Source organism: Arachis hypogaea, chromosome 1 (assembly GCF_003086295.3).
Source record: "Arachis hypogaea cultivar Tifrunner chromosome 1, arahy.Tifrunner.gnm2.J5K5, whole genome shotgun sequence".
NCBI classification, from domain to species: Eukaryota; Viridiplantae; Streptophyta; class Magnoliopsida; order Fabales; family Fabaceae; genus Arachis; species Arachis hypogaea.
Genome location: NC_092036.1, coordinates 102,608,993 through 102,626,437, shown reverse-complemented (window position 1 = coordinate 102,626,437; position 17,445 = coordinate 102,608,993). Strand labels below are relative to the sequence as shown.

General features: G+C 35.0%; 2 protein-coding genes across 2 annotated transcripts; one reads left to right on the top strand and one right to left on the bottom strand.

The window, feature by feature from the left end:
* Positions 1–1,361: 1,361 nt before the first annotated feature.
* On the bottom strand, positions 1,362–2,804 carry LOC112762410 (UDP-glucose flavonoid 3-O-glucosyltransferase 7-like). The gene has a single exon (XM_025808278.1). It carries the CDS (start codon positions 2,802–2,804, stop codon positions 1,362–1,364), a length of 1,443 nt encoding a protein of 480 aa, XP_025664063.1.
* A 643-nt stretch (positions 2,805–3,447) lies between these two features.
* On the top strand, positions 3,448–7,558 carry LOC112705154 (uncharacterized). Its single transcript, XM_025756009.2, has 7 exons — positions 3,448–4,127; positions 4,218–4,624; positions 4,986–5,171; positions 5,525–5,717; positions 6,235–6,311; positions 6,496–6,646; positions 7,028–7,558. The coding sequence occupies exons 1-7, from the start codon at positions 3,624–3,626 to the stop codon at positions 7,322–7,324; spliced, it is 1,815 nt and encodes a 604-aa protein (XP_025611794.1). The 5' UTR covers positions 3,448–3,623; the 3' UTR covers positions 7,325–7,558.
* The last annotated feature ends 9,887 nt before the right edge of the window (positions 7,559–17,445 follow it).

The window sequence follows — 17,445 nt, the reverse complement described above, 5'->3', positions numbered from 1 at the left end:
TTAGGGGAAGTAATTTTTGTAATTTATAGTCATTAAATAGTTATTAATGGTGTGAGATTTTATCAAATGGTGTGAGATTACTCATTTTTCTTTTATTAGTTATATACTAGTCAGAATTTAATAAAGTTGTTGGTCCTTAAACAATTTTTATGCAATGTGTATTTTATTAATTGGGTATTAATGTTTTAAATATATATATAGTCATTGTATATTCAAATTTTTTGTATTATGCATCAAAATTTATGTGTTGTGTTATAATTTTTGAACATATAGAAAAAGATGAAAAATGCGACAAAGACGACGACGATGATAATGAAGTTTGCGAGAAAAAAAAGGAAAAGAAAAAATCAAACAAGAGAATAAGAAGACATTGAAAAAGAATAAAAAGACGAAGACAACAATGAAAATGATGACGACGTTATTGGAAAAAAAGATGATAATGACAATGACGACAACAATAAAAGACAAAAAAATAGGAAAAAAATTAGCAACAATATATATATATATATATATATATATATAATATTATTTGTACACTAAAATTAGTTACTAAAATCAACTACTAATATATTTGTGTATAAATACATGTGTGGTTTAATTTATTTTTAATATGTATTTATATTTTAACATATATTTTATACTAATAACTAACTTTAGTAATTGATTTTAGTGTACACATAACATCGTGTGTATATATATATATATATATATATATATATATATATATACACGCGTTTAAAAAAGTGTACTGTAATTCAATTGAGTACTTAATTTTAAAAAATTTAGACGCCTAATCTTATTGAACATATTACACGAAAAAATAAAAAAAATATTAGAGATTACACAGCTATTAAAATTTGGTGGATACTACAATGAAGATGGCAAAAATATCTTCTCATGAAGATGCTTTGGTTAAAAGTGTGGTTTATTTATTTAGCCACACTTTAAACAAAAACAACACTTTTATAAATATCAAAATCTAACCATACAATCCATCATCCAAAGGTCAAAAAGAAATATACTCATATGAAGACAATTATGCCATCTTCATTGTAGTATCCACCTTAAAATTTACTCATTTCTTTTAATAATAAGTACGTAGAAGTATAGACTTATAATAGGTCCAAATAATATGTATAGATTACATTTCTTTATTTTTGGCATTATGTATAGAAGATTATATTGTTACTGTAATAGAGTAGAATAAAAATTAATATATAATTATTTTGACATAAAATTAATAATTAAAAATTATTAAATAATAATATAACCAAATATGTCCAATTATATAATAATTTTTAACCATCAACTTTCTGAAAGAAATTTGCATGGGAGTTTTAGCCTTGCCAATGGATTGTTACTTAGCTTGAAGAGTCTCTTAACCGTTTGAGTTCATCAATGAGAGACGTCAGATTCTTATGTGACGATCCACCTTCCTCAACCGCTGCTCTAGCCTTCTTCCCAAGCTCTCTTGCACGTCGTCTGATTTTCTCCGCTTCATCACCACCATCCATCAGCTTCCTCACAGCTTTCTCTATGCTCTCTCTTCCCACCACCTTCTTCTTCACCACAAAACCAATGACATTCCACTCCTCTGCACCAACCTCCACCCCAATCCCATGCACCTCACTTATAAGTTTCTCATTATAAAACTGTTCATCATGCACCGGCCACATAATCATCGGAACCCCAGCGCTCACTGCCTCCACGGTGGAGTTCCACCCACAATGCGTAAGAAACGCTCCCACTGAGAGGTGGCCTAGTATCAAAACCTGCGGGGCCCACCCTCTTATAATGATCCCTTTGGTCATGTTCCTCTTCTCAAAACCCTTCGGCATCCACTTGGCCTTCTCCTCCTCGCTCTCATCCTCCTTCCCTTTCTTCTCCGGCACCACCCAGACGAAATCGCAACCCGACGCTTCCACCGCGCAGGCTATCTCGTATAGCTGCTTATCCGAGAACTGGTTAATACTCCCGAAGCATATGTAGAGTACCGAATTCGCTCGCTTCGAGTTGAGCCAACTCAGGCACTTATGCGCGCACACCACGCTCTCTTGACCCCTCTCTGTTTTTTCTTCGGCGGTTCTGCAGATCAGAGACACAGGGCCAACATGCCACGCCTTGTGCCCCGTGGTTTTCTCGTAGTGTTGGATATACTCTTCTCCATCCAGTTCGGCGAAGTTGTTAACGATAATGCCATGGCTTTTGAGCTCCATCTCGAGCAGTGGCTTTGTTGAATCAATCAACACTTTCGGTGGTGTTGCCTTGAGAGTGATACGGTGTGGCAGGTCACGAACGACGTTGGGATCGGAATTGGAATAGGATTCGATAGGGTTAGCGTAGATGGAGTGCATGGCGCATACGGCGAAGAGGGAGAAGCCGTTGAAGACAAGCCTCGGGATACGAAGCTTGGTTGCCACGTCATGCACCCATGGGAAGAAGAAATCTGCCACAATGCAATCGGGTGGGTTGCGCTCCAAGAAGCGCTCCATTGGTCCGCGGAGCAGCATGGCGGCTTCGTGGACCTTGACGGAGTCCTCAACATTGTTGACTGCGGCGAGGTTTTCGACGCCGTCAGGGAGTCCGAGCTGGCGGGAAGGGAAGTGGACGGTGTGGAGGCGGAGGCGGTGGGAGATGAATTTATGGAGGGTATGGGCGTTGGAAGGGGTGGTGAGGATGGTCACGTGATGTCCACGTGAGGAGAAGAGCCTTGCTATGTCGCAGAGAGGGATCATGTGGCCCGGTGATGGGTACGGAATGAAGTGAAGCCTCAACGAACCTTCGTCAAGATCAAAGGCACCCATATCATCAGAGGTGAAACACACAAAACGCAAGCAATGGATTATTCAATGTTCAAGACTAATTTCTTGTATTTATAGTTGAAATGAGTATTATTTTAATATCTTAGTACAAGTTGTTCCTATGGTTTTGGGGGGGGGGGGGGGATTCAAGTTAATTAAACTGCTCAACTTTAATTAGTAGCTTGTAGTGTATGTCGCATGCCAATTAAGTTTCACTTGGCCATATATAATCATCAAAACAAACTTTTAAGATATTATTGATCTTCATTTCCTATTCTGTCTTGAACTTGCAAGGTTTCAATTAGAGTGCCGGGTACAGATATTTCTACTTTTGTATTACAAGACAAACAGATATGGCTCTTGATCGGTTTTAAATGATCAGAAATGAAGATTTAGATATTTATGTCGTGCTGATGATGATTCTGATGCTGCCCTAAGCCTTCAGTATAGTAAATAACAAAATATTATAAAAAAATTTAGAAAGATTGATATAGGTGGATTTATCCAACAAATGTCATATTTTCGGAAACAGGCTTTACATTTGAATGGACCATATAACAGCCCAGTATGAATTCGGGTCTAAATAATGGAATCCCAACAAAAAACAGTATGAATAAAGCAACCAACCCAACCGCTTTCGGCTTTTGGCACAAAGTCTTAAGTCTAAAACGGCACCGCTTCTTCTCTCTCTTCGCTTTTGCCGTAACCGTAAGATCAGAGATGAGAGTGATAGGTATTCGGTAAATGTAACACGTTTCGTTCATTGTGTATTAAGTATTGTAGGATAGAACCCAATTGAATTGAACTAAGCACCGAGGAAAAATGAGAGGCCACGATTTGATAAACACCTTCCTCCCCGATGAATTGATGGTCGAGATTTTCGGCCACCTCGCCACCAAATCCAGCCGCGACGCATGCTCCCTCGTCTGCCGCCGCTGGCTTCGCCTTGAGCGCCTCTCCCGCTCCACCCTCCGAATCGGCGCCTCCGCCTCCCCTGACATCTTCCTCCACCTCCTCCCCTCCCGCTTCTCCAATCTCCGCAACCTCCACATCGACGAGCGTCTCTCCATTCCCCTTCCCCTCTCTCTTCCCCTTCCCGTTCCCGCTAGAAGGCGCCCTCTCAAGGTGCATTGTGTTGCCGACAACACCTCCTCGGCCGAGACCAATCCCGATTCGCTCTGTTTATCCGATGCCGGCTTGGCCGCTCTCGGCGAAGGCCTTCCTAGGCTCGAGCGCTTGAGCTTGATCTGGTGCTCTAACGTCTCTAGCGAGGGTTTGAAATCCCTTGCTTACAAATGCACCCTCTTAAAATCGTTGGACTTGCAGGTAATTTCTTACCCTGTTTTTCTTCAATTCAATTAACGCTGATTTGATTCCCCTATCAATGCAGTTTATAATTTGCTGAGCATTTTTTAGGGTTGTTTTATTGGAGATCAAGGTCTGGCTGCCATTGGACAGTGTTGCAAGCAACTTGAAGACTTGAATCTTCGATTCTGCGAAGGCTTGACCGATAGCGGTTTCACTGAATTTGCATTGGGTGTGGGGAAATCCATGAAATCTCTTGGTGTGGCAGCTTGTGCCAAGATAACTGATGTCTCCATGGAAGCTGTAGGATCATATTGCAGATCACTTGAGACGTTGACATTGGATTCCGAGTACATACACGATAAAGGGGTGCATGCTGTGGCTCAAGGATGTCCCCATTTGAAAGTTCTAAAGCTGCAATGTGTTAATCTAACAGATGATGCTTTGAAGTCTGTAGGCGCTGCTTGTTTGTCCCTCGAGTTATTGGCACTATATAGTTTTCAGAGATTTACTGATAAGTGAGCGCCTCTCACTTGGAAATTTTCTTCGTTATTTTTGGCCTTGTATTTTTTTTTGTTTCCCTGGATTTTGCTTCATTTTTTTATTGACTCCATTTTGTTACATCTGTATTATATACCATGAGTTAGTCCAAGGCTTACTCCATGTTGGAAAATTCTTTTCCTGATTTATGAATTGATTAAAGTTTTGTAGTTGATAATTTAGAATAAGGGAACTGAGGAGCTCCATTATAGCAATTTTCTTCTTGTCTATTTTGTGTTGATAAACTTAGGACTTGTTCTGCATGTGGCCATAATCTCTTCTTGCATGGGTCTGATCAATAGTTATGCATTCTCCTTATGATCATGTCTTAACATTCAGGGGCTTGCGTGCCATTGGGAAAGGATGTAAGAAGTTGAAGAATTTGACTTTAATTGATTGTTATTACCTAACTGACAAGGGTTTGGAAGCAATTGCTACTGGCTGCAAGGAGCTTACACATCTTGAAGTCAATGGATGCCACAACATTGGAACCATTGGACTAGAATCCATTGGGAAATCTTGCAAGTAATTTTTTATTTTATTTTTTTCCTTGACATAATTTATGTATGAAATGTTCTAAATAATATGCATGTGTTGTTTAACCAGCATGCTATAATCTTTGAGAAATTGTCTGACTGGGGGATTTTGTGCTTTTTTTTTCTATCAATCTTTTTTGCACTTCACTCAATTAAACTTATTGCCCATCCTTCTTTCTGACAGATGTAACCATGGTGTGGATCTCTCATATGTATATGAATGTTAGTTCATGATGTTGGCATTATAGTATACTTGATGGCACAAGTTAGAAAAGAATTGGTAAAAAATTAGTAGAATTGATCCTTAACCTGTGATGTTAATCCAGCTTTCAAAATGCACAGGCATCTCACTGAGTTAGCATTGCTTTACTGCCAAAGAATTGGCAATATTGGCCTTCTTAAGGTTGGACAGGGTTGCAAATTCTTGCAAGCCCTTCACTTGGTGGATTGCTCGGGCATTGGAGATGAAGCCATTTGTAGTATTGCTAAGGGCTGCAGGAGTTTAAAGAAACTTCATATTCGTCGATGTTATGAGGTAATCTGTCTTCGAGATGTAGATTTTTAAATCTGGCATGGATGGGATTTTTTTTGGGCTGTCCATACATGGTTATAACCGATTCCACTAGATAAGCAAAGTCTGACCCTGCCATTGTAAATTTTAAAGACCATGATATACCTTGTTACTTTATTTGTAGGCTAATAAGGTTTACCATGTTCTAATTCATTTTTACTCATTATTAACTACAGGTCCTCGTCTAGGTTATTATATGGTTAAACTTTGCACATTTCGATGATTTTATTCACATGTAATGATTTACTTCTATTTTTCCTCCTAAGAGAAAATGAGGAATATAGGAGAAGCATTTTGAGAGGTAGTATTTGATCATGAATGTCAGTCCCAAATAACTTCTGTTGTTGAACGAATTAAACTTTTATGAGTTTTATCAAAGAAATCTTATATGTTTGTTTATTGCTCTCTCTCTCTCTCTCTCTCCTCACCATTTTCCCTCCCCCCCCCCCCCTTTTTTTTTCTTTCTTTACACTGTGATTAGATTGGGACTAAAGGAATCATTGCTGTTGGAGAGCATTGTAATTTGCTAACTGATCTTAGCATCCGATTCTGTGATAGGTAAAACCTTTCTCACTACATATCTATCGCTCCATTTTCTACTGAAAATTTGAAATCGTTTTCACCTACACTAACAATTTTGTCTGGTTGTTTTATTGTGTTGATAACTCATGTACTTCTTTTCTTATATCATCGGTACTATTGTGTAGAATGTCTACATTAATCATGTTTGTTAAATTACTAGGGTTGGGGATGAGGCTCTTATCGCAGTATCTGAGGGTTGTAACCTTCAGTATCTCAATGTTAGTGGTTGCCACCTAGTTGGAGATGCTGGAGTGATAGCCATTGCAAGGGGATGCCCTCAACTCTGTTATTTAGATGTGAGCGTGCTGCCGGTATGTGCTCATCTCTGTCTCTCTTTCTATATCAAAAGTACATATAGCTTTTTTAAGTTTAATGTTTCAACTATTTGCTTTCTAATTTTCGTGGTCTTTTCCAAGATTTTCTTGATTCCATCATTGTTGTTCACCTAAAATAGCATTGATGAACTACATTCACATTTTTAAGTAGTGCATAGATTTTTTAGTATATTTGGAGATACTTGATGCCAAACCCCTGCTTTAGGCATATATGTGGACATTCACTATACCAGTCTCTGCAACTGCATTGCATAATCACTTAATATCTATGTGAAAGTTGAATATTTCATATAGTACTTTTCTTGTTCAATTTTTTGTTTACGTTTCAATTCATTTTTTTCCTCATCACAATTGCAGAAGTTGGGTGATATGGCGATGGTTGAGCTGGGAGAAAACTGTCCCTTGCTTAAAGAAATAGTACTTTCACACTCCCGTCAAATTACTGACGTTGGTCTAGCACATCTTGTGAAAAGTTGCACGATGCTGGAATCATGTCACATGGTTTATTGCTCTGGTATAACATCAGCTGGTGTAGCCACGGTTGTTTCTAGCTGTCCCAACATAAAGAAGGTACTTGTTGAAAAGTGGAAGGTTAGCCAGCGGACCAAGCGACGCGCCGGCTCAGTCATCGCCTACTTGTGTGTGGATCTTTAGAGACCTTTGGTATATATTTGCATCTTTGGGAATTTTTTTCAGTCTGATATATTAATAAAGCTGCTGGCAAGTTGCAGCCTGAATTTATTTCTAGTATAAAAGAGGAGGCAATACTAGGATATGCATGGGCACATATGTTGTAAATTAAGCAGCTCTTTGGTCCCTTACAGGATATGTATCAAGAGTGTAGAAACCTTGGTAAGAGAAATAAATGTTATTGATACTTTGATAGTAGCATGATTTATGGTTAGATACATATAAATGGATATTATGAGATATGATCCTGATGTTGCTGTAATACATAATAGAAGAATCTTGTCGAGCAAACTAATGTTAGGTACTGATCAAGTATAATTCGAGAACATAAAATGTTAGGGCACAATTTTTTCGTTGTATTTGAACCAGCTCTAGCGAGTGTTTTTTCCCTCCAAAAATACTGGTCCCTTGGTAAATGGTAATCTAGCATTCTCCAGAATATTTTTTCTTAAAAAAAGATGCTTGAATTTTAACAAACGAAATTATGTGATCGAGTAAATGTAAAAAGAGTTAAAAGCAAAGTTATTGGATCTTTTCACATGAAATAATGAGATTGAAAGTTGTTTTTGGGGCAATATTTGGTGGATGAAACTTAATTTCTATATGAAATGACATCATATACTCGAAGGTTAATTTATTAGACAAAATATACTAGATTTGGAGAAATATATCTTTAAAAAGTTTTATAAAAAAAAACTTTTAACGTGATTTTTTATAAGTATATTTAGAAAAATGTAATATTTTATCTTGCAAATTTGATAATTTTACATTAACTAAATTATTTCTTTATAAAATTATTACAATTGCTTGAAAAAAGTAAATGGTGTTTGAACATCGAATTTTGCCCTATTTTACATATACACCATCTATATAGAAGTATACAAATGTTTCTAAAACAGAAGCATTGAAAAATGTTATACATTGATGAAGTTTTAGAGAATCACGATGTCATTTATCAATTTTAAGGATTTTTTTGGTTGGAAATCTGAATATTTTGGAGTCAAACGTAATTTACTTTAATATTCATGTGTTAGAACCTGGGTGGTTTGGTAATATAATTAGTTGTGATTTTCAAATGTATGAGCTAATATTTTGTGTGATAAATAAAAAATTTATTATGCATGTATTTTTAGATTTTAAAAATTAAGAGTTTTTTTAATACATTTAAAACTAATTTGTAAGTTTTGAAATAAAAAAAGTCCGGTGGATTTTTTTATTTAATTTAATAAAATATAATTTTTTGTAATGGCCAAATATTTATCTATATATGTTATGTACTCTGTGTCCTAAAATATATATAAAAAAATCATCTCGGATGAATAGGGAAGTTCTATGGAAACATCCACACCTGTGGATATTATGTGCACTTTATTTGATAAATATATTTTGGTTGTCCATGTTCACAGGTTCAGCTGATGGAGAGAGTAGCAATAGTTTTGCAGATGACTGCACAATGTAAAAAAATTAATAAATATAATTAGATGCTAATTATTTTGGGCAAGTTTGTGCCAATGGATAAGTTGTATTTTTTTTTTTGAGGAGTGCTAAGGGGCCAGCAGAAATTGTGATATATAGTTATTAATTAGCCATTATAAGTGTGTTTAATGGTGGGAGATTACATCCAATAGCACAGAATTACTCATTTTATTTTTTATGGTTAAGTACTGGTCAAATTTTAACAAAATTGCTGACCCTCTAGACTTTCTTTTTTTTTATATATGTGGTGATGACTGGATTTTGGATTTGCACACCATATTTTGTGTAAGTGTGCAAAAACAAGTTTTCTTGTGGATAATCTGAGTTTTAGGATTGGATTACCATATATTTATGCTAATGTATTTTTGGATTTGTTTGGATAATCTGATTTTTTAATTAGGAAATATTGCTAAGCTTCTCTAACTTTTTTTTTTTTTGTCTTGTGAAAGGAATTGTATATTGTTAAATGGATAAAGAAAACAAAAGAATACAGTACATTATTTTTGATATTTAACCTAAAAAAAAGAAATAAATAAATAAACATGTGATGTATGTTACTAATAAGATAGAAAAATAATATTTAAGACAGAAAAATAATATTTTTATTATTTTGTGAATATTATCTTTTATTATGTTGTTACTAATAATTATTTATATAGCTTAAATTTTTATAGTTTCAGTGAACTATAAAAATAGAGAATTCTTTTAAACATTACATATGTCATATTAATAATGTAAATCAAATCTTTATGAGTACGCAATTTATTATAATATTTATGAAAGGCGTTAAAAAATAAATAAATAGATATTTACCACTTTTTCTCATTTATATTTTTATTCATCCGAATAAAGATATTAGTTTGTATATTATTTTTTTTGTTATTGTTCTTATTTTTATTAATATTTTTAATATTTACAATTACTATATTATTGTGTACAGAAATGGACACTCACATGAGATGTGGGTGAAACTCGTGCAAGTGTAGGGATGTATCTTACAGGAATGGTATATAAAATGGCTTTATAATGAATTAAAGTCAGATGTAAGAGAAGATATTAGTGGTGTCAGTGTTGCTTCCTCCACTCCTCTTCGAATATACATTTTTCCCTCTAGAGTTTACTTTCTATGGTGGAGACAGAAGGGGGGATAACGAGTGCAATCCGTTTTTCCCTTTCAAGAAAGGAAACGACGTCATTTTCTGTAAATCGGCTGGGTTCAGATTTGGTTTGATAGACCAGTTCACTTTAGCTAGTCTTAAAGGGTTTTCAAGTAGACTATTTTTGTACAGTGGACCGATTCGGAAGAATTTTCAGAACGTTGAGAAGTTTAGCCACATTTCCTGAAAATTAAAAAAACCAAATTACCCAAACAAATCCAAAACACACATTAGCCCATTTCCTTTTTAATGCTATCTTTGACTTGTTTTTATCCAAAAAAAATTTGTTTCTGCACGTTGCATAAAAATGGTGACCCAAGTCCAAAACCTAGTCATGGCCACATACACAAAAAAAAATACAACTTGCCCATTAGCCCCAACTTGCCAAAAATAATTAGCATCTCATTACACTTATTAATTTTCCTACATTGTGCAGTAAAACTGCAAAATCACTACTACTTCTTGACATGTTGTTCCATCAACTGAACTTGTGAGCATGGGCAATCAAAATGTGTTCATCGAATAAGGTGTCCACATAATATCCACAGGTGTGGATGTTTAATGCCATCCACACCATAGAACTCCCATCGGAATATGGCACACGCTCAATGTTACTAAAGCCTGAAACACTTAACACACAGATCACGGCATCGAATGGGATAAAGGAGAATTAAAATACCTAATTAAAAGTCTCTAGGAAGTAAATTTTCAATCATGTAATAATTTTAGGAAGGAACTATAAATGCATGCTAATTATATGAATAAGTGGGCAAAGATCATAATAAAACCACACAATTAAACACATTATAAACCATAAAATAGTAGTTTATCAGTTACACATCTTAGGTGCATTCCGAGATGTGATATAAATATTGAAAACGAATATTCGGTGTCCAAAATATGTGTGTAATAATTTGTAGTCTCAGTGTTCGAGATATATTGAGTTCGATTGTATATAAAGTGCATTTGAGATGTTTGTTCATTTGAGTAATTTTGTTAATTTTAAAAGCATATACGGTTTAATGTCAGAATTATATGCGCTCAAAAAATATTAACAGACTAAATACGACGTGACACGTGATCGAGATATTGAATTTTAAAGTTGGTTTGTCTATCTCTTATTTTAATTAGTTAATTAATTGACATGTTAAGATATTTTGACTTATTTAGTTTTAGTTGATGTGTTAGAATATTTTAATTTAATTAGTTAGAAAATACATTAGAATAATGATACGTTGGATTAATTTGTTTTAATTAATCAGTTTTCATGTTAGGATAATTGAATTTAAGTAAGGGAAAGTATGAGGAGTCAATATAATACTTGTTCAATGTGTATAATAAAGGTTTATGGAATATTAAAGATATAACCATTATTGTTATCTTTTTTCATCAGTTAAAGTTTTTGTTGGAATGAGTGGTATCATGTCATGGTGTTAGAGCGCTCGATCTAGCGAATCCTTTAAATAATTTCTCCCTAGCAGATCCTTTAAGTAATTAGAATACGTGTTAGACATGTTTGTATGGCCATATTCCAAGTGCAACCAAGTTTTTTTTAATCTGGATCATATCCTAGAAACACACTTTTCAATTTATGTACTTAATAGTTTTTTTTAACTGTATTTGAAATGTATAACGGTTATTTAAAATAGTAATTTATCTACACATTACACAATTCAATAAATATTATATTTTATTAATTTAAATAAAAAAATCCAAAATTTCGTCTATTAGAAATAAGAAAAGAATAACTATTTATACTCATAAATTTTACAAAATTAATAAAAGTATTTATCAAACAAAAAAATTGTTATATCCACAAAAAATGAGTTTTGTGTAACAAAAATTTGAAATAATGTTTATGATTATGAGAGTTTCTGATTGTTTTGTTATTTTTTTCTTCTATTAATTTTATATGAAATTGGATTAAATTTTGCTTATGGTTGATTTTATTGATTTTGGAATAACGTCTATCAGGATTTGCTGCTGGGAGATGGTTGTTGAGAGAGAAAAAGATGACAATAAATAATAGAGACGTTGATGTCATTGCTATTCAGTATTGTTGCAAGTTTCAACTTGCTACCAAATCTAAGTTTTGCTTTCTTTTGTTTTGCTCTGCTTCAATATAACCATAGATTTGTTGAGGTAGTTGATGTCAGCATTGTCATGGTACTAGAGATGGTGGAATAGTAAAGAAGAGAAAATATGGTTAAGATGGTGGCAATAAAGGGTTGTGAAAGTTTGGTATTTAGAGAAGAAAAAATGGTGTTGAGTTGATGTTGAAGATAAAGGTAGGAGTAATTTAGAAAATTTATTAAAAAATTAACAAAAAATTAGAGTTTGGGTACTTTTATCACATATAATCTATCTTTTATGGATATAACGTTAGTTTTCTTATTTAATAGATAATTTTATCAGTATAAAATTCATGAAACGAATAATTGTCTTTAAAAAAAAAGAGAATAAATAGTCATTTTTAATCATAAAAGATTGATGCACTGACAATACTTATGACTAATTTAAATAAACTTTGTAATCATGAAAGATATTATATCCATTTGACATTTCTAATCAAACGTTAGTTTACGAGGACGCCTTTAATTTTCAACCCTAAATAGCTTATTGATGTTAGTAATGTCATTCAAACCTTTTATTTCTCTTTGAATTCTCTCCTTCTTCTTCTCATCTTTTTTACCAATCAAAATTCTAAGCCTCAATTTAAAAAGACGAAACGAGACAAAAATAAAAAAATAAAATGATATAATTAACATGAAAATTTAGTCAAAAATAAAAATTTAAACAAAATTTTAAATAGTTCAAACCAAAAGGACTGATTTTCATTAATTAAAAAAAATACAAAAAAAACATAAAAATACCACAAAAATAATAAAAAATAAATTTGATGATATCATAAAATAAAAGAAGGAAATGAATTAGGAGCTAAAATTTATTGTTTCACTTTTAATTTTATTTTTTTTGGACTGACACCTGCTCCTCTTCTTCCTTCCTTCAACGCACATGCACTAAAATGCACTGTTTAAAGGTAAGGACTTTCACCTTCGTTATCTTTGTTGGCTTCATTTTATCGAGGATTAGTTCATTAAGATAGTGAAAATGGTGATGAAAAAAAAAGGTAACTTAAAATTTTGATTTGATAAAAAAATGAGAAGGAGAGTATTAAAAAAAAAAAAAGAGATGACATTACTAACGATCTCATAGACCAAAGTTTGGTTAGGGTTTGAGATTACAAAATTTATTTAAGAAAAAGTTTAGGAAAGCATCTTCAGCTTTTTTAACCAGCACTTAATTATTAAAAAAAAATAATTTATAAAATACTAAAATTGTTAGTCCTTAAGGTAACGTTTGTTTTGAGGTATTGAGACAAAAACTGAGAGATTGAGATTCAATATCGTGTTTGTTAGTTCAGAGACTAGTACTAAAATTTCTGTCTCTGTCTCTAAAATTTCAATATTTCAGTACCTCCAAAAAGTAGGGACACATAGGACTGAAATTTTTAGAGATGAAGACTAAGTGTGTGTTTGAATTTTTTTTTTGGTGACTAAATAGAAAAGAAAGAAAAAAGAGACAAAACCAAATTAATTGGCTAGGGTCATATCTAAATCTATTAGATATTGAAGCTCACTCCATGGTTGGCTCCAATTCGAGTGAATGTCCGCGACAGAAGCAGCTGCTTTAGCCATACAATCTGCAACACTATTTGCAGTCCTCTGAATTAAAAGAATAGAGACTCTCAAATTCCAATTCATAACCTCCTGAATATGCTTTGCCAAATCCCATTCCGGAATATCCTTACTAAGCATTCTTTGGTTTACCAAGAAAAGAGCTTCTAAACAGTCTGTTTCACAAATAACCTCACGAAATCCACTCTCCCAAGCAAGAAGTAAACCTCTCCAAATTGCATACAATTCAGCAAAAAGAACACTGCACACTTCGACTTTTCCAGTGCAACCTTTCAACCAACATCCATCAGGATTGCGAATAATACAACCAAAACCAGCATAGCCAGAAGGAGCAAACCAACTAGCATCACAATTCAATTTAATAGAATGAACTGGAGGTGGAACCCAATGCAAACAAAGTGAAAGAGGAGACAGAGATTGATGCATAGCAAAAATAGTGTGAAACTCCCTTACTGAACTACGAATCAAACTCACCACTTTACTAGCACTCCATGAATCATCTATATTAAATAAGTCATGATTTCTGCTTCTCCAAATCCACCAGATAGTCGAAAAGAAAAGAAAAGCATCTCCACTCCTTGCACCTCTGTAGAGCCAATCATGTAAATTCGAGTTATCTGAATACAAGCCTAAAAGGGTCCAGACCTCCTTGGCACTAGGGCACTCCCGAAGACAATGAAGAGTGGATTCAGAACCATTCTGACACCGATGACAGGTGCTAGATAAAGCTAAACCACGACCCAAACAAAACTCTGCTGTAGGAATAGCATTATGGAGACTGAGCCAAATCAAGAACTTATACTTCTCAGGAATATGCAGACGCCATACCCACAACCAATTATCATGCTCATTCCAGTCAAACTTTCTTTTGGCTAGCCAACTGTACCCACTCCTAGCTGAGTAGAGTCTAGAAGATGCCACACCCCACGACCAACCCGAACTCTCTCCAGCATTCAAATCCGGATTATAAGCATTCAAACGCTGTTTGACATCTTCTGGAATGATAGAGAAAATATCATGGAGATTCCATTGACCATCTTTCCAAACGTCTCTAATAGTTAAATCAGAGTCAGATATATGTACAAAAGGGACATCTTGAGCAATTGGGCCCTCAATACTCCAATTGTCAAACCAAAAAGATTGATCAAGTGACCCAACGCACCAAGAGAAGGCATCCTTAAGAGCACCAAAAGCCTTTGAGATACTCTTCCAAACATGAGAAGCATTGCAAGGGACAGGGCCATCTAAAACTCCCTCATTCCTCAGATACTTCGCCCTCAATAGAGCAACCCAAGGCTTGTCCTGACAATGAAAAAGTTGCCACACCAATTTACCAAGTAAAGATATATTAACACACGCAGGGTCTCAACACCCAGGCCACCAAATTTTTTTGGAGTGATCACGGTCCTCCAATTAACAAGAGAAAGACCTCTACCATCAACTTGACCCTTCCAAAGGAACTGTCTCATCATAGAAGATAATTTATCGCAAACCCAATTTGGAAAAAAGGATACCTGCATATGATAGACAGGAATGGATGCTGCAACAGAATTGATCAGGCAAAGTCTCCCTGCTTTATTTAGAAGCCTTCCTTTCCAATTAGCTAATCTTCCCCTCACCTTTTCAATCACCGAATGAAAAGAAGCCCTACTGGTACGGGAATGATTAAGGTTAACTCCAAGATATCTTCCTAAGTCCAAAGCAAAACGTATTGAAGAAACACTAGTAAAAATATCTCTTCTACGAGCAGTCACATTTTTAGAACAAAAAGCTTTAGACTTTTCAAGATTCACTTTCATGCCAGATGCCTTGCAAAAAATATTAAGAGAATGCATGACCATTTGGACCTGACTTTTTGTTGCCTGGCAGAAGAGTAAGAGATCATCTGCAAACATCAAATGAGAAAATTTTGGGCCACCCCTAGTGACAGAAACTGGTTTCCACACACCCTCGACCACCTTATGAGATATATAGCAGGCAAGTCTTTCCATACAAAGCACAAATAAGTAAGGAGACATTGGATCGCCCTGTCTAAGCCCCCTTCTAGGAGCAAAACTATCCAATCTATTCCCATTCCACATAATAGAAAGAGAGGATGCACGGACACAAGTCATAATCAAATTAACAGTGATGATAGGAAAACCAAAAGCAATGAGAGTACTCTCCAAAAACCTCCAATCCACCCTATCATAAGCTTTTTCAAGATCAATTTTAAAAGCAAGAGTACCTTTCTTGGATTTTGTGTGCTTCATGAAATTCAAAATTTCTTGGGCCACAATAATATTATCAGGAGCACCACGACCCAGAATAAAACCTCCTTGTAAAGGACTAACAATATCTGGAAGAAAAGGCCGAAGTCGGTTAGTCAATACTTTGGTGATAATTTTATAAACAACATTACACAAGCTAATAGGCCTGAAATCCTTCATAAAGGTAGGATTATCAATTTTAGGAATAAGCACAATCAGAGTTTCCATGATGCTAGGATTTAAGAACTCTCCCAAAAAAGCGCTCCGGACAATATTCCAAATTTCAGTGCCTACTATCTCCCAATATTCTTTAAAAAAATAAGCTTGAAAGCCATCTGGACCAGGAGCCTTAAAAGGGCTCATACTGAATACTGCTGACTTGACTTCCGCAAAAGAGACAGGGTCAATTAACCTAGCACAAGCCTCAGTGCTTAGAGTGGGCATCGGAACATCCCCTAAACAATCAACCTCAACCTCTTCCGTTGTACCAAAGAGATTCTTGTAAAAAGAGAGGGCTTCTTCCTGGAGAATATCTGGATCAGTAGACCAAGACCCATCTCTAACATATAATCCATGTACTCTATTATGGTTTCTACGCACCAAAGTCTGAAGATGAAAGAATTTAGTGTTTCTATCCCCATACTTGACCCACTGCTCTCTAGATTTCTGGTACCAAAAAAATTCCTCTTGCAATAAAAGCCTATTATAATCTTCCCTCAGTTCAGCTTCTTTAATTCTCAGAGATAACACATCGGTAACCTCCAAACGCCGTTGAATCTGATCAATCTGATATTCCAGCTTATTTTTTCGCACAAAAATATTTCCAAAAATCTTTGAGTTGAAGTCCAAAGAAGCCTGTTGAACCATCTTAAGCCTTTCAGTAACGCCTCCAAACTCTTGATTCCAAGCCTTACTAATAACATGTTTATAAGAAGGATGTGTTGCCCACGCAGCTTGGAACCTAAAAGGACGAGAACCTTTCACTCTGGGACTACCATGACAACGAACTAAAATAGGACAATGATCAGAATGAAGCCTGCTAAGAATTTCAGAATAACCCTCAGGAAACATTGACATCCACGCCTCATTAACTAGAGCTCTATCCAACCTTTTAGCCAAGTCCCTGCTAGCCTGAACTGCTCTATACCAAGTATATCTCCTACCAGTCACTCTAAGATCAAAGAGCTCACAGTCATCTAGAGTAGTAGCTAATAGACTAGCTCTGTGAGAAGAAAAATAAGCACCTGTACTCTCATCTGGTGCCACAATCTCATTAAAATCACCAATGGCCATCCATGGTCTATTATGGCCTGAATTAATAGAACGCAAATGATCCCAAAGCATACATCTTTTTTCGAATTGAGGACTCCCATATACTGCACTACAAAGCCAAACCAAGTTACCCACACTCACTTTCACTGTGATACATTGGTCAATTTGATCAATAACCACACAAGAAGAATTAGCAATAGAAGATAGAAACCAAATGCCACCCCTGTGTCCTA